Source organism: Callorhinus ursinus, unplaced genomic scaffold, assembly GCF_003265705.2.
Source record: "Callorhinus ursinus isolate GAN/ISIS: 27379988/994484 unplaced genomic scaffold, GSC_fseal_2.0 scaffold44, whole genome shotgun sequence".
NCBI lineage: Eukaryota > Metazoa > Chordata > Mammalia > Carnivora > Otariidae > Callorhinus > Callorhinus ursinus.
This window is the reverse complement of record NW_027397106.1, coordinates 5,635,993-5,656,184: the sequence shown is the minus strand read 5'-3', so window position 1 is coordinate 5,656,184 and position 20,192 is coordinate 5,635,993. Positions and strand designations below refer to the sequence as shown.

Below are 20,192 nucleotides of genomic sequence, written 5' to 3'. Positions count from 1 at the left end.
CTCATAAGGTTGTTGTGAGGATCAAATGAGATAATGGATGTGAAAACGCTTTGAAAAAAAAAGTATAAAGTGCTATACAAATGTAAGGTTTTATTATTTTTCTATTATATTTCTAATTATTTTTGACACCAACTCAGCCTGGGGAAGGGAAGGTGACCCTAGCCTTTATGGGGTGTCTCAGGTTTGGGAGAAATCACAGGCCCCCTGGAAGCAAAATAAGAGAGGAAGGAGGTGACTGGCTCCCTTATCTACTGCATAAAATTTCACCACTGTCTACCCAGAACCTCCCCAACAGCCATTCCCAGGGTGCCCAAGATAAGTCTGTCCCAGACCCCAGGTCAACCCAGGACACCTGAGCGGCATGGAGGAGGAGGAAAGGGATGACCTAAGTGATACCTGCACACCCCCTAATCAGGAAGCCTAGAGTGAATCCCCAAACCTTCATAATTGGCCAGAGGGCCCCTACCAACCCCCACTCCCACATCCCATGGCCCCCACCCCACAAGCTCACCGTTTGTAGTGTGTGAGGATTTTAGGCTCCGATCGGGCACAACCAGTGGGATTGATCATGAGTGGCAGCTCCATCAGGGGGTGGCGTCCATAGCGGAATAAATAGTTTTGACAGCTCTCCACTCCAGGCAGCTGTGGACACAGGTCGTGTGCTTCCCTTAGCCTGAGTGTTTCGGGGGCAGGACCAGAGTCCCCAGTGCCCACGTGGCCCCCGGCCCCCTCCTTACTGATTCAGCTATGCGCAGCACGGCGTGCACCGTAAGCCCAAAGAGCTCCTCGCCTTTCAGGTACTCGGGGAAGAGCCGCAGCATGTCAGCCTCTTTTCTCATGGCAGCCACAGGCTCAATGATGCGATTCCACACCGCTAAGAGGCAAGGAAAGAGAGCAGCCCTCAGAGGCAACTTCTGCTGACGGACCTCAGCCTAACCTCGATCGGGAGCAACGGTCCTTTTCTGTAGCCTGCACACCTCCCTGCCACGAGACTGTGTGGTTCTTCAGGACCCCCCGCTGGCCTCCCAGTCCCACTCTCCCTCAGCAAGCCAGTAGGCTTCCTACCCTGGAGGGGCACCAGAGAGCCCTAGGACACAGAGCCATGACCCCAGGGCCCAGGAGACCCAGCACAGGCCACAGTGCCTACCCGAGAGCCAGAACAATAGGCCTGCTTTGGAGTGGGGAAGACTTTTGAGTTCAGGTTCTAATACTGGCTATGGGCCCTTACACCAAATACTTAAATCTCTCTAAAGCTCTGTTTCTTTATGTATACACTGGGCAAAATGAAAGTACTTACCTCATAGGGTGGCCATGAACAAAACAGCCTACGTCACTTACTTTAGTTCGTGGCACACGGAACTTGCTCACTTATTTCTATCGTTAATGCTAAAGCTCAGAGCAAAAGAGTTCTGACCAGGGAAAAGCAATCGTAAGGAACTCATGGTTAGGAACAGGGTGAGCCAGGCCAGACGATGCGGTCTCAGAACCGTATTCTTTAGTCTGGCTGAGGATAGGAAAAGGAGCCAGCACACGTGAAGGAGACAAGGAGAAGGTCTTCAGCCACGGGGGGGGGGGGGGGGGGGATGCGAGGTGGCTGAGAGAGGCTAAAGCACTGCCTCAGGGGATCTCTAAAAGACTTCCACTGGCCCGAAGCCAGGGCAGGGAGGATCCCGCACGAAGACGCTGCAGATCCCTTCCACTTCCACACGAGCGTTTCGAGGGCCCCGTGCTCACCCTGGGGGGAGGCATCGGCGAAGACCAGGTCCTCCAGGCCCTGCTCCATGACTTTGATGATGAACTCGGGCCTCCCATTGTTCTCGCCGATGGAGCAGCGGTAGCAGCAGCGGCGGTTGTTGGTGCGGAGGCTCCAGTAGATGCGTGTGGCCTCGTAGCCCACGGGATAGAGGGCAGTGGCGCTGTGGAAGTCAGCCATCTGATGAGGCAGCAGCTGTCCGATGGCGTGGAACACAAGGCCCCCCACGCGGAACATGTGCAGCCGCTCTCCCCGCTGGATGATGCTGGCGATTTGCTTCACCTCATCCCGCTCGATGTACACCCGCCGGAAGACAGCAAAAGAGCTCAGCTCCTGCTCACAGGGCCCCTTGATCTTATGCATTGGACACAGCATGGTCTTGTCCTTGAAGAACATGCACTTGGCGCGGATGGCGCAGGCAAAATGGTAGACGCTGGGGCACCGCATTCGATTGCAGCTGCTGGTGGCACCGGTGCGCTGGCACAGGGAGCACTTGGTTAGCAGTCCTCGGTGCAGGGCCACCTCCACGTTCATCAGCGCCCCGCCCTGAGTCTCGTAGACCTCCGTGGACCACAGGGCACAGTTGAGGTGCACCCACAGGTCCAGGTCCAGGTTCAGCAGGCGGGCAGGCCCATCAGTGGCCCCATCACCCTCCTCGTGACAGAAGCAGCAGCGCCGCATGTCACGAGGCACCTTGTCAGGTCGCAGGGCCGTGCCAAGCTGTTCCATAAACTCCGCCACTTCCCGCTCATCCTCCTGCCGCCCGCTGCCCTTCTGGATGGTCAGCAGCAGCCGCAGCCGCTTCCAGCGCACCCCCTTCCACTTCTTGAGGCGAGGGGGCCGGGAATCTTCACCTTCTTCAGGGGGCCGGGCTCGGGGCTTGGGTCGGGCCGATTCAGGGGATGAGGCCAGTGGCAGGGGCGATGGGACCGGTGGCTCAGCTGAGGGTTCAGCCGGGAGTTCAACCAGGGGTTCGGCAGGGGGGCTGGCAGGAGAGGGTGCCAAGGGGGATGGGGGCGGGGAGGGCTCTTCAGGAGGCGGGGCGGAGAGCTGTCGCACATCCAGATTGGAGACGTTGTAGGTGTAGCTGTGTTGGGTGGGTGGCTCTGGAGCGGGGCTCTCCTAGGGGAGGGCACAGCCCGGTATCATCGCCAGTTCCGCACTTAATGAGCCCCCCTCCCTCCTCTCACCCAGATTCCACTCTCCCAAAAGCCCTCTGCCTTCTTTACCCTAGTCAGACACCCACCGTCTTTTCTCCCCCAGACCTACCTGTTTCAGGAGGCTCAAGATGTCTAGCTGGCTCTTGAGGGTATAGCCGGGCAACACTGCGTCAAACTGCTTCAGCCAATCAGGGCCAGCTTCTGGGCTCTTGCCTCCCAGACCCTTTTCTTTCCCTCCTGCAAGAAGGAAGGGGTCAGAACCTCCCACCAGAATCCCTCCCTGCAGGTCCCGAGGAGATTTCCCGCCACACTCACCAGGGCCCTCAGCTTCCCCCTTCTTAGGTTCAATGCCCGCCCGGGCAGGGCTCTCTGGGAACAGCACCTCATAGGAGTTGGGGATCTTCATGCTTAGCAGCTCTGCCACTGCCACCATCACACCATTCAGGTTCTGCCAGGGCAGGGAAGGGGATGGGAGGAGCGTGTCGGCAGTGTGGAGTAGGTACCGCCACCAGCTTGGTGGGGACAGAACACCCGGAACCCCGCTCCCCAAGCGGCCGGTCAGTCCTGCCCCTCTCACACGCTTCCTTCACAGCACCTCTCCCAGAATGCTGCGGTTGTTAATGGGCGCCCCACAAAGAGGGACCCGTGCCCACCAAGTTTAGGAATGACACACGCTATATGCACCACTTGGAGACTCACGATATACATTAGCAAATTAAAGAATCTGAGGAGTCCTGTAGTAAAGAAACTTGTTTTGTGGTTTCAACCGGGATTTCCAATTTTCTTTGACCACAAAACCCTGTCAACATTAAAAAATAAGAGTTCCACCAAACGTGACTGGGGACATGCTGTCTTGCAGCATTCGTTGCATTATGTGTGCTCTCCTAATTTGCTGACTTGCGTCTCTCACTGGACTGTGAGCCCCTCGTGCTTTATTTACCCTGATCTTGCAGCCTTCGGCCCAGGCATTCACACACAGTAGGTCCTCGTACACAGTTCTGAGTGGTTGAATTCATCCACACAAGCTCCAGGGACTGCCTTCTGACCAGGATCCCTCTGGCCTCCAAGGAACCCCCAGGACATACCTTGGCCGCAGCGGCAGAGACTGTCAGCATGACTGACACCTCACTTCCTTTGCCCTTTTCCCAAGCTGTGGCAGGCAGCTTTCCAGGGGCCTCCAGGTCCAGGGCCCCATAAGGTTTGGTATCTGGGAAGACTGAATGAGAGAGGGACCTGTGTAAGCTCCAGCTGCCCTCTCCCCCCGCCTCGGACAAGCCAGCCCTGCCTGGCCCATGCCCAGAGCAGCCTCTACCTGGGATACTGGCCCGAGGAATGATGGGGATGACAGGGGAGAGAGCCCGGTCTTCCTGCTCCCACCGGCCTGAGCCCAGCTGAGGGAAACGAGGGGCCTCCTCCCCCAGGATGCTTTCGGGGGACGAAGCTGGCACAATGCTATCAGGAGAATCGCTGTCCTCATCGCTTTCCATCCTACGGGCCAAAAGTAGACATTTGTTGGTACAGCCCTGCAGACTCCCCCAAGTAGACATTTGTTGGTACAGCGCTGCAGACTCCCCCTCCCAAATCTAGACATTAATAGATGTCATAGCCTTACGTGGCACCTGCCATTGGCCGAAGGGAAAAATGAGGCAACCTGCCCCCCACCCCATTCCTTAGCCCATTTCCAGCCCCGCCCCCCCACCTGACATCCTCAGTCTGATTGTGAGGGGGTGTAGGCAAGGCAGCCAGCAGGTCTAGACTCTTCACCTCTGAAGCATCTGAAGGGTAGGAAGGGAGAAAAAAAGTCAGGCTGGTGGCCAGAGCTCACAGGGCTGTCTCCCCCAAATTTCAGGCCTAACTAGTACAAGACCTAGCTTAGCTCTCATGACCGCTGTTGTCTACCCACCCACCTACCTATAAGTCTGGGGCAGATGAGCTGCGTCTGTTGAGCCTTTCCTATGTGCCAGGCACCGGGCTCTGTTTATCAAGTTTTAACAACTCCAGCAGAGGAATATTCTAACATCTATTTTCAGTGAGGAAACTGGGGCCCACCCAAGTCAATCATGTTACTTAGCTGTGACAACACAGCTAAATGCATACAGGAACCAGAGAGTTCAAATCCAGATTTGACTGGAGTTCTATACCCACTAAAGCACTGTAGGCTGTGCCTCATAAACAAAAGCCTCATCAACACTCTCTCCTACCACCACCTCCTCTGTCGCCTATGCTCTGGACTCCTTGCTTCCAACAAATCAGCCCTAAAGAGGCCCTTCCCTAGCTCAGCTACCCTGTTCACGTGTGCACACGGGACCACAAGCCATCACTCCTGTCTCAAACCGTATGAGAGGGCACATTGACCGACCTGGACCCCAGCCACCAAATCCTACCAGAGAACGAGAGGCCCACGCTGCTCCTGCCTTACCCCTCAGCGTCCCTTCAGTATCCCGGGCAGAGGCAGCATCCTTGGGGTGTTCCCCCAGCTCTTCAGATGGAGTGACACCATTCACCATCTTCTGCTGCACCGATGGGGGTGGGGTGGGGGGCAGCGACGAGGGTGGTGTCGGCGGGTTACTCAGGTTATTCTGGGGGTGGGGTGGGGTGTTGTGTGCAAGATGGCAGAGGGAGAATGACGTAATCTCCTGGCCCCACACGACATCAGCAATCTCCTCAGCTTCCACTCCCACCTCCACCTCCCCAAGAACCTCGTCATCCCCAAAAGGTATTGCCGTTTTTCTGACCTTGGTAAGCAGCTGGGAATAGTAGTCAGGGCCAGTGGGCAGTGCCCCACTTCCAAAGGCCCCCCTCAGCTGGCACTGCCCATTGACCGGGCAGCCACTGCCGAAGGGAGCAAAGAGGCTAAAATTGGCGGTGATGGTAGGCTCCGTTAGGGGCAGCAGGGACAGCTCCTAGGAGGGGCAAAATGACAAGGTTGGAAACCTACAGCGTGAACATCTCTGCCACTGCACAGCTGGGGGCCAGCGTGCCCCCTATCCTGGGATGGGACCAGGGGGCTGGCTCCTGGGGGTCACCTGTTTCAGCTGTTTCAGCAAGGCCTCGCTGGCCCTGACCCCGTCCTCCTTCCGCAGCTTCTTTCGGGAGCTCACCAACCTGTCGCTTGCCTTCTGCACCCGCTTGGGCTTCGGTGTCACAGGCTTCCTTGCTGCTGTATCCTAAGCCGGATAAACCCACAGTGAAGGCTGCGGTCTTCCTCAGAGCCCTCACCTCTTCTGTGTGAACCAGACCTGCTCACGTTGCCCCGGGTTGCAGTCCCCACTCTATCTGCTCCAATCTATCTAGAGCACTCACCTCCTTGTTGCTGGGGGTACCCTGTAGTTTCTGCTCCAGCCCAGCCAGCTTGCTGTCAATGTGCCCGTTGATCTCAGCTCGCAGCCCCTCGGGCCCCCGCCCAGTGCTGAGTTGCACATTCTTTGCCCGTAGAAGCTTCTGCAAGAGCAGATGCCCGGCCTCTGAGCGGGGGCCTGCCAGCAGGAGGTGGTTGCTGGTACCTGGTGCCCCTATTGGCTCCCCGTTGGCCTCCCTCTTCACTGCCTGGGCTCCCAGGGCACATGGCTCCTCCCGAGGCTCCTGCTTGATGCTGAGATGGGGTGGCTCAGGCACTGCCTGCCCGTTCACCTGCTCCAGATGTCCAGGTACCAGGCTGCTCTGCTCTGGCTTCTGGGCTTCTACTAGGTTGTCTGGGGGGTCCCAAGGTCCCAGCCCCTTGCCAAAGAAGGTATCCGCAAGCTGGGCAGCAGCAGGTGAGACCCTCCCAGGAGGCAGCTCCAAGGATGGCCCCTGGGGTTTTGGGGTCCCTGGCTGGGTAGGGGGGAGCTGGGCCTCAGAGGGGAGCTGGGATGGGACGAGGGGGCTGGCTCCGGGGGGCTGTGAGGAAGGTCTCTTTGGCTCTTGGGGGCTGGATGGTGGAGGTGTGGGATGGACAGGGCCGAGGACTGGTCCTGCGGCTAAGGCTCCTTGTGGGGCGGGGAGCCGGGGTGGGCCCTGAGGTCGAAGCCCCGCCCCTAGCTCTTGGAGGGGGCCAGTCTGGGATCCAGGGAAGCCCCCAAGCTGGGGCTGGCGGCCCAGGAGGCCCTGGAGAGGAGAGGGCTGGGCCCCGGGCTCCTGGTAGGGGGGTGCCTGGCGCACTGCCGGACTCTGCTGCAGCTGCCGTTGCATGAGGAGCGCCTGTAGCTGCTGCTGCTGCTGCGGGCTCAAGTGCCGCAGCTGGGGGTTTTTGGCTAGGACTCCTTGGAGCTGCGCTCGAAGTTGACCCACCGTTGGCATGACTCCAGGCCCGGGCAGGCCCGGACCAGACTGGGGGACAGATCCTGCTTTGGCAGGCTGTGGCCCTGCGTTATTTTGCACCGGCCGCTCTAGTCCGAGAGGCTGTTGGGAGCCCAGAAGGTTCTGGGTCATGGTCCCAGGCTGCTCCCCTAAAGGAACAGAGGACTGGGCCAGCAGGTGGGGCATGGCTGAGGCCTCTGAGGATGAGCCGCTGCCCGCCTGCCCATGGCTTCCCACACCTGCCGTGTGGAGCAAGTTAGCTTGCTGCTGCTGGGGCCCTGGGAGCCTCAGAGACGGCTGTAGCTGCGCAGGGCTGGGCTGCGGCTGGGCCTGCGGCTGGACAAGCAGGAGCTGCGAGTCCCCAGAGAGCGAGGGCTTCACCTCCCCAGGTTCGGTGGCCGCCGACTCGGGAACAGCCCCTAGGGCTAGCGGCGCCCCCTGATGTGTGGATGGCCCCTCTGTGGCCTCTGGAGGAACAGCCGTCTCTACCATGCTCTGCTCCTTGCCCGTCAGGACGGCGGCACCCAGGGCTCCGGGGCTAGAAAAGTGTTGCGCAGCCTTGGCCGGCATGCCCGGGCCGAGGGGCCCCTGCGGCTGCGGCTGTGGCTGCGGCTGCGGCTGCGGCTGTGGCTGCGGCTGCGGCTGCTGCGGCGGAGACAGTAAAGTTCGACTCTGGTTCAAGAGGCCCATCTGCTGCTGCGACTGCGGCTGCGGCTGCTGCTGAAATTGCTGCTGCTGCTGCTGCTGTTGCAGCTGCTGCTGAAATTGCTGCTGCTGCTGCTGGAGCTGCTGCTGCTGCTGTTGGAGCTGCTGCTGCTGCTGAAATTGTTGCTGCTGCTGCTGCTGGAGCTGCTGCTGCTGCTGCTGCTGCTGCTGCTGCTGCTGGAGCTGCTGCTGCTGCTGCTGCTGGAGCTGCTGCTGCTGCTGCTGCTGCTGCTGCTGCAAGGCGGCCATGGGCTGAGCGCCGAGTTTGGGCTGCCCAGCATGCGGCATCAGGCCCTGCTGCAGATGGGAAAGGCCTGCCATGGATCCCTGCTGTTGGTGTTGGTGCTGTTGCTGCTGCTGCTGCTGCTGGGCCGTGACCAGCCGGTGTCCCATAAGGCCCTGAGCCTGCTGCGCCAGCTGGGGGGAACTCAGCACCCGGGACTGGGTCAGAAGCACCTGTCTGTGAGGACCCTGGGGGCCCAAAGCTCCAGGGTGCTGCTGCTGCTGCTGCAACACTGCCACCTGGGCAGGGCCCAGCATGCCCTGGGGCCCCTGGGGTGGTTGCGGGGACAGCTGCTGGACCAAGAGGCCCGGATGGCTGCTGGGAGGCAGAAGCCCCTGGGGCTTGGGACCCAGAGCCTGGTTTGCCTGTACGCCCAGGCTCTGCTGCTGTTGCTGCTGGACTGCCACCTGTCCCAGGAGGTGCTGCTGCTGCTGCTGCTGCTGCAGTTTCTGGGCTAGCTGCATGCGCTGCTGCTGGAGCTGCAGCTGCCTTTCCTGTAGAAGTCTCGAATCGGGTCCTAGGCCTCGAAGAGCAAGGTTGCCGGGGAAAAAGCCCCCTGAGGGGCCAGCCAAGGCCCCAGCCCCACCAGAATGTTGCTGTTGCTGCTGCTGGGCCAGGGAGGTGTTGAGGAAAGGGCCACCAGGCTGTCCAGGGAGTGTCATGCCCCCTGGGGGCAGGCGAAGACCTGCAGCTTGCCCACCCGGAGGCCCCTGCGGTGGCTGCAGCCCATGGCCCGGGAGCAGCTGACCAGGGAGCTTGGTGAGGAGCCGGGGACTCTGGGATGGGCTAAGGGCCAACACGGCCGAGTGCTGCTGCTGCTGCTGCTGCTGCTGCTGCTTATTCCGATACTCTGCCATGAGGTTGGTGTGCTCCTTCTGCTGCTTCCGGACCTAACATAGGAGAGTCGGGATGTCAGCCTGGACCCTGCCCACCCATGCTCTCCCTCTTCTCGGGCTCCTGCTTGCCAGGCTGAAGTCTGCTTTCCCTACCTGATCCAGTTGTTTCTGGATCTTGCTCTGCTGCTCTGTAACCAGCTTGAGCTTCTCAGCATCAGCCTCCGGGAACTCACGGCCAGCCTTTTTGGCAGTGCGCTGCTTGGCACACAGAGCCTTCCGGGACTTGCGGTGCACACCAATCTGCTCCTCTAGCACCTTCAGCTGCATCTGTAGGAGCTGCTGGGTATGAAACAGCCACTCTTCATACTGCCGCTGGTCAGCCTCATCTGAGAAAGGAAACGGTGTCAGGACCCGCAAAAGGGAGATCGGAATCCCTCTTCCTCCACCATCTGCCCCAAGCCACTCCCTTGCACACTCCTTCCCAGCCCCATACTCACTGATCACTCCCTGGGCAAAGGTGGGTGGATTGGGACGAGGCTGGGAGGGGTCACCAGCACTCCGTTCCTGTGGTGAGAGAGACCGCTAAAGGGTCACTGTTGCAAATCAGGCCCTAAGAAGAGCGGCCCGCCTGTAGAGAACACAAGTTCCTACTCCCACCTGACCACTTACCTGGCCACTCCCAGCTGCCACGTGGTTCTGCAGATCACTGCCGGGCCCCCCCGAGAGTCTCTGGGCTAGCAGGGACACTTGCTGCCTGGAGTTCGCCAAAACAAAGGGAACGTGTAGGTCATGGGGAAAGGTGAAAGACAAAGAGGTGGGACAAGTAGGGATGGGGAGGCAGGAAGGAGAGGGGAAGGACTGGGAGAGGAAAAGAGCCAACCACCCCCTCCCACCCCCCAAGTCTTACCTGTTCATACCAGGTGCCACTCCAATGCTGCCCTGAGCCATCACCTTCTTGATGCCTTTCAAAGCCACCATCTTGGCCTTCGCAATGGGATCGATGATATCTTCTGCCGCAAATTTGTCCAGATCTGGAGAGAGGAGAGCCGAATAAGCTGGACATTGGATTCAATACTCCACGCTATGTCTGCTGTGCCTTCCAACACCTTGACCTCCACCGAACCAAGCAGAACAAAGAATGGCAAAAAAGTGATGGAAAGACCACTAACTAGGAGCCAGGCAGCACGGGTGACTCAGCTTTACTATTCACAAGACATGTGGCCCTGTTTTCACCTGCAAGGTGCTAAGAAGAGCCACTTCGTAGATATCTGTGGGGCCAACATATCAATGTCATTTGACTTCTCTGAGCCTGTTTCCTCCTCTGACAGAGCTCATGATTCCCTACCCCACCTATCTCATGGAACTACTGAATCAAATGTGACAAAGACTGTGAATGCACTCTATGAACCTAGAAAACATTCTTCAAAGAAAGTATTCTTTAGGGCAACTAGTGCAGCCCAAGAACCCAAGATATGGGCACTGTGCCAAAGTCCTAGATGCCAGAGCTGTTTTGGGCACGAGATGCATCACCTACAGCCTACTTTCTTGCCTGTTTAGGATGCCGGGTAAAAAAGGAGAAATAAGCAACCCCCCAAAACTTCAAATCTTCCTGCCCACTGTGTATTTCTCCACTGCTCCCAAAACTAACTAAAGGCCTAACCACACTCCCTCTCCACGTATTTTGAGGCAATAAGAAACAGGTAACAGGGTCAGAGGACCAGGACTTAAAACTCTAGCTCTGTCAGTTGTACGATCTGGATCTGGAGAAGATACTTAACCTCCACACCTGCTTCCCTTTCTATAACTGAAGACAATGGCAGTACCTATTTAACGAGTTTGTTGTGATTCAGTCAGACGAGACGGGCGTAAAGTGCTTGACACAGTGCTTACTTAGCAAATAGTAATTCAATAAATGCTAGTGTAATCTGAGATCTTCCTCAATCTGGCCCCCCTTTTTCCGGCTCCAAAATTAGCATAGTGCCCACCCACCTCCCTCCACACAGAGTCCACTGCGGCCTAACCACTCCACTGCCATCTCCAAACGTACCCGCCGGCTCCCCAGGCTCCCCACCAGCAGTCTCGCTCAAGTGCTCACACCTACCCGGACTGCTTTGTCCTGCACCACTTCTCTCCAGCTCCTCACCTTCCGGTCTCACCAGGGCTACAAAGCCTTTGCTAATCAGGCTTCGTGCATTCATTCCATTCATTCCAACATCTGAATGCCTGCTATAGGCCAGGCGCTGTTCCTCCCTCTGCAAAAGCTACACCACCTCTGCCTGCCCCGCTCCTGCGGCATTTCACCCATGCTCTGTGTGCCCCACTTCCCTTGGCGGAGGATTAGCTTCGGTCTCTAGCTCCAGTGTCCAACTGGAGGTAGCAGTGATCACCCCTGAGTAACGAAGTTACCTGTGTCCGGGAAGAAGCTGTTAGCCAGCTGCTGCTGCATGGCCAGCTGCTGAGGTTTCATGCACATGGAAGGGGGCATGGTACCCATGGGCTTCTGTGCCAGCGCCGGCTGTGAGCTCTGCTGGGGCCCCAAGCCTGCCTGCCCCCCATGCTGCCCACTTAGCATATGCCCCTGATTGGACACCATGGCCATGGATGGGGCCAGGCGCTGCGGCAGGGCATGTGCTGGTGGCTGGGTGGGCATCAGGGGCTGGGCCAAGCCTGGCTGTCGGGAACCTCCAAGTCCTAGGGCAAGCTGCTGTTGGGGCCCAGCCAAACTGGGAGAAGAGCCCTCGTGCGGCAAAGACATGGTCTGGGCAGGGCCTGGTGTGGACAGCAAGGAATGCTGCTGCTGTTGCTGCTGAGCAGGCTGCAGCTGTGCCGAAAGCTGCTGCTTCTTCTGCAGCTCCTTCTTCTCATGCTCCAGCAGGTCCTCGATGAGCAAGGGTAACTCACTGGCTACCAGCGAGCTCTCCATCTTGTCCAGCTCATCCCCGGATGCTGCATGGCCACCGGGCAAGGTCAAGGCCTCACTCTCTAGCTCAAACTTTTCCAGCAGGGAGGACCCTCCTGGGCCACTCAGCGGGCTGGGGGTCAGGAGGTGAGCTGGTGGGCCTCCCGTGGCCCCAAAGGGGCCCTTCTCAGTTGTGTGCCCACTGCTGGAAAAGGGTCCCGTGCCCATCCGGGTGTCCCGGCTGCCCATCACGCTCTGTCCTGGCTTCAGCCCCAGGCCTAAGGAAGTGGTGGCAGGTGCTGGTTCTACTTTGGGGGTGGTAATGGCGAACTGGCAAGGGGAAGGGTGGCGCCCACCTTCCTCCACCTTGGGCTTCACCTCAGGAAGCACCGACGCCAGACGGGGCTCAGACGCATCAGCAGCAGGGGGAGGGCGTTCCTCAGGGCCCAAGGGTACTGGCTCCACCCCCCGCAGCAGGGCCTCCCGCTCAGCCTTCTCGTTGGCCGACTCCACCAGCCTTAGGTGCTCATTGAAGATGTCCTTCTTGTCCCCAGTGTCCAGCTCAGGATCAGTATAGGCCAGCAGGTCAAACTCATCCCCGTTGAGCAGGTCATCCAGGTGGGGGTCATTGGTCTCCAGGTTTTCCAAGGTGCCCAGCTCATCATCTCCCTTGGCCACATCCACACCCAGACCCAGGTGAGCAAGCTCCTCATCATCCTCTAGGGCCTTGTGGGCATCAAAGTCATCGTCCAGCTCGGGATCCTCGCAGGGTAACTTCCCAGCTTCCAGGGCCAGAGGAGGAGGGCGGCCAAGCTCAGTGCCTGAGGGGGGCCGGCTAACCAGCTCCAAGCCAGTGGGCAGGGAGGGACCTTTGGTGTGGGGCATTGGATGGAGACTGTTGTTCAGTTCAGGGGCCGGGGGCGCTGACGGTTTCTGTGGGGGGAGGCCAGATACCGCTAGGCCTCGAAGCCCTTCAGGAGCCATTCGGTGGGAGTCCTCACTTACTGGGTAAAAACGGGGCCTCTGAGGGGGGCCCTGACCAGGAAACGGAGCCCCCCCAGGTCCTAGTCCTTTCTGTACATTGTGCCGCAACTCAATGAACTGGGCAGGACCAGATGGACCAGGCACTGGCTCCCCAGGGCCAGGCAGGCGGGTGGGAATTCCCGCCAAGGGGGAACCTAGGGCTTGGCGGCCAAGTTCGGGCCCGGGAGTTGATGGGAAGCGGGTAGACATGGCAAGTCGCACGGAGGTCGCTGCCGTGGCTGCTGCCTGCTGCTGCTGCTGCCACAGCTGCTGCTGCTGCTGCTGTAAGGGCAGGGAGCCGGGGTAGGGCGCCCGCTGATAGAAGGCTTGGGAGCCTCCCACCAGTTGCCTGCAAGAACACGCAGTAGTCAGTATGACGAAACCAGGGCCAAGAGCTAGAACACGGGCTTAGGGCGGCGGGGAAGGATGGAGGTGCCGCAGTCGGAGGGAACGGGGAGAAAGAGTCTTAAGTGGACACCGGACAAGGGTCAGCCACGGGAACACCAGGGGCAGCACACAGCGGTGGTGAAGTCTGTTCCCTCGCTTTACCCGGAGGGAACCCCTGGGAGCCTCACCGGTTGTTCACATCCATAGAAGAAGGGGTGGCTGGTGGAGGTGGCCGGGAGAGTCGGTCATCGCCGGGGAAAGCCCCCGGCCCCACAATGGGGCCACCCAACTTGCTTGGGGGCAGCCCCACAAGGTTACTCTTATCCTAGGAGAGACAGAGGGAGATGAGGGCGGGCCACCGTCAGTACCTCGGACCCCCGCCGCCCCCCCCGCTCCTTGCCACTCTACCTACCTGGGTCCCGGCGAAGGGGGCCTGGCCTCGACTCAGCTGCTCAAAGGCAGGGCTGCTGGGCTCAGCACCCCAGCTGCCCGCGGGCCCCACTGCTCCTGCAGCTGCCGCAGCTGTCTCCTTCTCCTGCCGCAGGGTGTTGCGCTGGATTTGCTGCCGAATCAGCAGCTCCCGGAGTCGCTGGCGCTGCGCAGAGAACAGACAAGTGGGCTAAGTCCATTCTCCTCCAAGCACAGGGCTGGCACAGGGACAGCAGAGGTATGCGGGGGTTTGCTCCAGGATGTCCACCCACCTGCCGCTGCTTCTCCAGTTCTGTTTGGCTGAGGCTGGACATGCCTGGGTCCTGGGTACCTGGAAGTTCGGGTGCCGCCAAAGAGCCGCCCATTCCAGCCCCTGGGTCTTCTCGCTTATCAACTGGAGAGGTGATGCCTGCCCTCTGTGAGGCTCCATGGGACAGGTAGGGGAGGGATCCATCGGGTGCAGGTGGTGGTAGGACTGATGGGGGACGTAGCGGGGACAGCCCAAAGCCCTCTCCTGTGGACCCACTGCTGGATCCCAGGGGGCTGCCCGATGGGTGGAAGTTCCCTGTGGCTACTGCGTAGTTTGTGCTTTGAGGCTTGCCCAAGGTAGGGCCGGGCCCAAAATGGCTGTTGATCCCATGGGGTGGAGGGAGACCAGGCTGAGGGACGGGGGGCTTTAGGGAAGGCTCCCCTACCGCCTGAGGGAAAGTGAAACGCATGGGAGCGGGGGTGCCCACAAAAGCACCCGTCCCAGGGGACCGGGCGAAATTGGGCGGCTGCCCACTTGGGACCTTAGCATGGAGCTCACCTGCCGGCCCTGAGGGCAGGGCTGCTGGGAAGCCCCCAGCCCCCAGAGGAGTGTGGGCTAGAGGCCCAGCCTTGAAGGCAACTTCAGGGGGCTGGGGTCGGGGTGGCTTATGCAAGGGGGCAAACGGGTCACGGGACTGAGGGCGTGAGGGTGGACGGGAATAGGGATCAGGGGACTGGAAGCGAGGGGTAACAGGAGATGGGCAAAAAGCCTCGGCAGACAAAGGACGGGGGGTTAATGGGGACTGGGAGCTGGACTGGGACTGGGGACTGGCGGGCACTCGGGAGAAAGGGTCTGAGGGCAGTGAGCGAGGGGGCAGGGCACAGCAGCTCTCAGGGGGTGGGGGCTGGGGCCGAGGGGTCAATGGGGGCTGGGCATAGGGGTCAGGGTAGGGGCCAGGGCGAAAGATGTCCGAGTGGCCGGGGGAAGAAGGGGCCAAAGCCTGGGCAGGGGGTGGCTCCTGGGGCCTTAGGCCCAAGCCCGGGCTCTGGGGCTCTACCTGAGATGCCCGAGGGGTCAGAGGGGCTTTGAAGACATCAGGTGCCTTTAACTCCAGGCTGCCCAGGTGAGGGCCTGAGGAAGGTGAGTCAACAAAGCCTAGGTTTGGGGGCCCATAGCTAGGAGAGGATGCCCCGAGCTCTTCCTTCTTCACCTCTAGGGCCTTCCGAGACTCCCCAAAAGGCGGGGGCGACAGCAGGGGCTCGGCAGCCTTGCCTCCCCCTATCCCTGGGCTCTCAGGCACAGCCAGGTTGTCCAGTGAGGGGCAGCGAGGTTTGAGAAAGGGGTCAGGTGTGGAGGGCTGGTGCCGGGGGGTGCCAGGTGGGGTAGTGTGGAACTCCCCTGGCTGGCCAGTCCCAGGACGAGACGAGGCGCCCAGCGTCAGGGGCTGCGTGGGGGCCCCAGCCGGACTAGGATAGGGAGGATAGGTGGGTGGTGCCGTGGGGAAGCGGGGCTCCAGAGCGTAGGCGGGGGCCAGTCCAAAGGGGTCCTGCGAAGGCACTTGGGCGGGCACCTGGGGTGGGAGCTTGAGGAAGAGCTCACCGGGCGAGTCGGGGCCGGGCACTGTGCCCGCCGGCGGCTTCAGGAACCCATCCGCAGAGGTAGACAAGCCGGCGGGGGTTGTGGGGCTGCCAATGAAAATGGTGGGGGCAGCAGCGGGAGGCGGACTGCCCAGTGCCCCTGGCTGGGGGGGAATGCGGAGATGTAGGGCCGGTCGGTCAGTCTTACGGGCCATGTCGCCCACCTTGGTCTGCTTGTTGATCTGGCTCTCAGCCTGCTACAGAGGGAGACCAGGCACAGAGCAGTCAGGCTGCTGTGGCAGGCCCTATGTCCCCCACACTCTCCGAGAGGCCCCCAGCTATAGGACTTGGAGGGCACGGCCCAGCCTGGCCCCGACTCACCTTTTGCACCTTGTTGATGCGGTGAGCTGCGCGGTTATCTTTGGCCTTTTGCTGAGGGATACAGGACACAGCCTTAGGCCTACTACGGCTCAGTTTCATGCCCAGCCCCCATCCCTCACATCACTCACTCCCTACCCAGAAGCGGATCCCTTCTGGCCCAGTCGCTTTGGGAGTGGGGAATGGAAAGAATTGAGGTGAATTTCCCAAAGACACCCCCGAGCGCCAGTTCCCACCCTGACCCAGGCTCCCTTCTGTCTCACCAGGTAGGGGGCTTTGTCAGCAGCTGGAACTTTTCTCCAGAGCTTCATGATTTGTTTGCAACGGCTAGACCAGTCTGGAGGCAGAAGAGGTATTTCGTTAGAGGAGACTTGGAAGGTGACCCTTGTGCCCACCACATCACCAGGTTGTTTCCCTTGCCCCCATCCCATGGGTACCTGGGTAATCCTGCTTGAGATTAGGAAAGTTAATGTTGGCATAGAGCACAGGCGAGATGGTGGAGAGCTGGCCCAACTCCTCATCCTTCTCCCAGCGCTGAAGGCTCCGCTGGTTATAGGAGAGCCCGTCGCCCTCACCCTCCGTGGTGGGGGTGGTGGGGGTGGAGGGCGTGGTGCCCCCTGAGCCTGTCCAGGGGCTGTCTGGCTCACCGGGTTCCGGGCTAAAGAAGCCCCCGCGCTCCCTGGGGCGCAGGGGCAGAGAGTCACAGAGGGCAGGGATGCCAAGCCCCACCCCCAGACAAACTGCCTAGAGCCCCCAGGCCACTGCCCTGCCCCCTCAAGGAGGGTCACTAACTAAGGAGCAGAGGAGAGTGTTGCTACAGCAGCACCCAGGAGTCAGGGACTGCCCACAGGGGTTAAGCACAGATACCAACCTAGAATCCAGGAACGGGGACTGGCAGAGGCCCGGGTAGGAGTCCATTGGGCTGCTGGAGGGGAGATTGCCCAAAGGGAGTCCACCTACAAGAGGCACAGGATCAGAGAAAGGGAGCAAGAGGCCCGTCCTGGGGCCAGCTTAGCCAAACCTGGCCACCCAGTCTTCACGCCACTCCCATCCACATCACCTTGAAGAAAGGGCCTCTGCAGCGGTGTCCGGCTGCCGTCTGGGCCAGGGGTCCCACAACCCAGGTGCTGCTCTCGTTCAGAACCCAGAACATCCTTGAAGAGCTGCTGTAGGTCCTTGGATTCCATCTTGGGCAGTTCTGTGGGGGGATTGATGAAGGATGCCGCTGAGGAAGACTGGGAATTTGAGGGGACACCACAGGGCTACAAATGGCCACGGTCAGGGAAGGTGGCCAGCACTCCCCAGCAAAGAAGTTGTGCAGATGGCAGTCCCACGGGTAGGACCTTGTCCTTCTCCCACAGAGGACCCCCACACACTAAGAGTGTGAGCCACAGCCTCACCTTCGGTGGGAATCCTATCTAAGTCAGAGCTAAGCATCCCTTCACCCGGAGTGCCTGGCTTCTCGGGGTCACTGGGCACTGGGGACGCCTTGACGCCACCATCTTCAGGCCCTGCAATTGCCAGAAGAAACCCATCAGCCAAGGACAGTGTAGAGGCACCAGCCTGGCCACCCTGAACCACAGGGGGCATGACACAGTCTCCAGCCTCCAGCCCAGATGGTGCTCAGGGGTAAAACATGTTGACAGAGGCCAATCCAAGACAGGACACAGTCCTCCCAGCAGCTCTTACCTGGTGTATCAGCCTTGCCCTCGGGGCCACGGGATTCTTCATCTGCAACATCTGGACAATCATCTCCTGTGAGCAATAGTCCCCGCTCCAGTCAGAGATGCCTGGCACTTGATGCCCAGAATGGGTCCCCAGCTCTACAGGCTGGGGCCGTACCCACCCCCAATTCCAGGAGACAAGCCCATTCCCTACTATATTCCCTCACCAGCTCCTAACCACAGGGAAGTTGGATCCCTTCAGACCACCTCACCCCGAAATGACTGACCTTTCTGTGAGGTGGGGAGCTCCTTCCTATCTGAGCCTCCATCCCCCTTGGCTTTGGGGGTTCCTAGTCCAAAACTTGGTCGGCCCACCCCAACTGCAAAAAGGGCCTTCCGGCTCAGGTCCAGCAGCTCCTTCCCAAAGAAGGCTTCCTGCAGGAGAAATAAGAGAAACAAGCTTCTTCATGGTCTGCAGGGCAGGCGCTCCCCTCACCCCACAGAGCCTAAGACCCACCTGCAGATAAGCAGGGAACATGTCTTCCAGTTTGCTCTTCTTGCGCCCTCGCCGCTGCTGCTTCTTCTTCTCATCCCCATCAGCTAAGCTCTGGTCTACAGGGCCCTCAACAGGCAGGTCCACAGGCATCACTGGGAACCGAAGGGGAGGTGTCAGCCCCTCCCAGGCATGCTGCTCCTAACTCGGCTGAGGGATGCTTTCTGCCTACTCTCCCCAACGCCAGTTGGGCCCACCACCCTCTTGGCCCTAGGAGTGAGCCCTCACCTCCCGGGCCTCCCTGGCCGTGCCCCAGAGTTCCTGTGATCCCCACCTTCTCCCAGGCCCCACTGGAGCCCTCACCCGTCTCACCCTCGTCGGGCTGCCCATCCCCACTCAACACCTCCGTCTGTGCAGCAGGCCCTTTTTTCACACGTGTGTGGGATTTCCGCTGTCGCACCATGAAACCGCCGATGCCTAGGAGGAGGCGCAGCGGAGACTGAGAAGCCGCTGGGGACCTAGTGAGCTCTCTCTCACCACACACCTCCCCATCCCAGGGCCTCACCAGGCCGATAGGGTTTGCGTTTGCGTTTCTTGCTTTCCTCGGTCTCCTCTCTGCCAGGCTCCACATCAGGGCTGACGGGGCCCTCCAGTTTCATTTCGCATTCCATGTGCTCCACCCCACCTGTGGATGGGGACGAGAGAGAGAGAGAGAGAGAGAGAGAGAGAGGAAGATCAGAGGCATGGACCCTTTTAACCTTGTCATCCTGCCATCCAAGAACAGAGAGCCCGGTGCCTTGCCACAGAGGCATCTGGCAAGACCAACGGTGGCTTGAGGGGGACCGGGAGTGGCAATGCTGCCCCCCCAACACCCCACTCTCACAGGTGCCTTCCCGTTCCTTGGGCACTCCCTGAGATTCCCCAGCCTGACCTTCACCCTTGAGCAGCTCATCAGCGTCCAGGTCCCCATCCTTCTTGTCATCAGGGCCAAGGGCATCTGAGGGCTCAGAACCCTCTAGCCCTGCCTCGCCCGGGAGGCCGAGCCGTGCCCGCCGCTGGCGCCGCTTGTGCAGGGGTGACATGGTCAGGTTACGCAGCACGGCCATGCCCGTTTCGGTCAGCCACACGCCCTCGAAGCGGAAGTACTGAGGCTCTGCACAAAGGGGAAGAATGTGTAACCCCTGGATGGAGGCCCCAGAGAAATGAGAACTCCAAGTTCCAGCCTAAGTCCCCAGCTGGGACAACAGCAGCAAAAGACAGACCAAAGCGAATGCTGGGGTGTGAGGGCTGGAGAGGACAGGCCACCGATGGGTGCTGAGGCCTGAGATCTCCATCAGTGACCCAGAGGGGTTCACAGAGACGGCTACTACAGAAGCCTGACTTTGCTCATGACTAACACTAGTTCACCAAATACATTCTCTAGCTGCCTGGGCCTGCCCAAGGCCAGCATATGGTGCCCCAGACGCCAGGAGCCGTGCCCACATCATGCTGGAGGAGGAGGTGGCCCCAGCCTCCTTCACTGAGGAGAAAAAGTTGTGTTCTGTGCTCTCTGGAGATGAGATTCTGGCAGTGCGAAGGCCATGTTGCCTAGTGGAATGAACTCTGCCTGGGAAAATGGAGGCCTTGGTTCTCATCCCAAGTTTACCACTAATCTACTGGGATCACCTTGGGCAGGCCACTCAACCTCCAAGGATCTTAGTTTCCTCCTCTGAAAATGAGGAGATGAAGTTGGGGGGCTGGAGCTGGACTAGACGGTGTCTAAGTCTCCTCTGGCCTTGGCATTTCGGATTTCTGTGACTCACCTGGCTCTTTCACCTTCATAGGCACCAACTCTGGAGGGGCCACAGGCGCTATGGAAGAGACAAGCAAGCCAAGGCCACTTGAGGCCCTGTCCCAAAGCAAGGCACCCCTGCCCCTCTCCCCTCCCTCCTCTCCCCAGCACCTGGGACTCACCAGCAGGCTTTACCACGTAGGGCTGGCAGGAGACACAGTCAAAGCCCTCGTCAGCCGCCTGTTCCACATCATCCTCCGTGAAGAGGCTCTCGCAGCCAGCATGCATCCACCTGGAAGAAGGGAG

The 20,192-nt window shown here is 59.9% G+C and overlaps 1 protein-coding gene across 9 annotated transcripts in view; it reads right to left on the bottom strand.

The window, feature by feature from the left end:
* KMT2D (lysine methyltransferase 2D) overlaps nucleotides 1-20,192 on the bottom strand; it is a 39,938-nt gene that overhangs the window by 5,076 nt on the left and 14,670 nt on the right. For 2 of the 9 annotated variants that reach the window (XM_073882038.1, XM_073882039.1), the window contains exons 18-52: nucleotides 20,069-20,178; nucleotides 19,918-19,965; nucleotides 19,047-19,268; nucleotides 18,681-18,800; nucleotides 18,479-18,592; nucleotides 18,140-18,270; nucleotides 17,910-18,057; nucleotides 17,648-17,713; nucleotides 17,359-17,469; nucleotides 17,019-17,156; nucleotides 16,830-16,914; nucleotides 16,396-16,637; nucleotides 16,222-16,295; nucleotides 15,962-16,012; nucleotides 14,026-15,837; nucleotides 13,737-13,919; nucleotides 13,513-13,649; nucleotides 11,422-13,286; nucleotides 9,923-10,046; nucleotides 9,685-9,769; nucleotides 9,513-9,579; nucleotides 9,169-9,401; nucleotides 6,217-9,069; nucleotides 5,940-6,080; nucleotides 5,649-5,816; nucleotides 5,333-5,492; nucleotides 4,613-4,688; nucleotides 4,226-4,401; nucleotides 3,999-4,129; nucleotides 3,229-3,361; nucleotides 3,023-3,150; nucleotides 1,735-2,875; nucleotides 738-874; nucleotides 512-642; nucleotides 1-48 (exon numbers count right to left, since the gene is read on the bottom strand). In XM_073882038.1, coding sequence (XP_073738139.1) covers nucleotides 1-48; nucleotides 512-642; nucleotides 738-874; nucleotides 1,735-2,875; nucleotides 3,023-3,150; nucleotides 3,229-3,361; nucleotides 3,999-4,129; nucleotides 4,226-4,401; nucleotides 4,613-4,688; nucleotides 5,333-5,492; nucleotides 5,649-5,816; nucleotides 5,940-6,080; nucleotides 6,217-9,069; nucleotides 9,169-9,401; nucleotides 9,513-9,579; nucleotides 9,685-9,769; nucleotides 9,923-10,046; nucleotides 11,422-13,286; nucleotides 13,513-13,649; nucleotides 13,737-13,919; nucleotides 14,026-15,837; nucleotides 15,962-16,012; nucleotides 16,222-16,295; nucleotides 16,396-16,637; nucleotides 16,830-16,914; nucleotides 17,019-17,156; nucleotides 17,359-17,469; nucleotides 17,648-17,713; nucleotides 17,910-18,057; nucleotides 18,140-18,270; nucleotides 18,479-18,592; nucleotides 18,681-18,800; nucleotides 19,047-19,268; nucleotides 19,918-19,965; nucleotides 20,069-20,178 — 11,589 coding nt within the window. The remainder of the gene's footprint in view (nucleotides 49-511; nucleotides 643-737; nucleotides 875-1,734; nucleotides 2,876-3,022; nucleotides 3,151-3,228; nucleotides 3,362-3,998; nucleotides 4,130-4,225; nucleotides 4,402-4,612; nucleotides 4,689-5,332; nucleotides 5,493-5,648; nucleotides 5,817-5,939; nucleotides 6,081-6,216; nucleotides 9,070-9,168; nucleotides 9,402-9,512; nucleotides 9,580-9,684; nucleotides 9,770-9,922; nucleotides 10,047-11,421; nucleotides 13,287-13,512; nucleotides 13,650-13,736; nucleotides 13,920-14,025; nucleotides 15,838-15,961; nucleotides 16,013-16,221; nucleotides 16,296-16,395; nucleotides 16,638-16,829; nucleotides 16,915-17,018; nucleotides 17,157-17,358; nucleotides 17,470-17,647; nucleotides 17,714-17,909; nucleotides 18,058-18,139; nucleotides 18,271-18,478; nucleotides 18,593-18,680; nucleotides 18,801-19,046; nucleotides 19,269-19,917; nucleotides 19,966-20,068; nucleotides 20,179-20,192) is intronic. The other 7 variants (XM_073882045.1, XM_073882043.1, XM_073882044.1 and 4 more) reach the window with 7 other exon arrangements.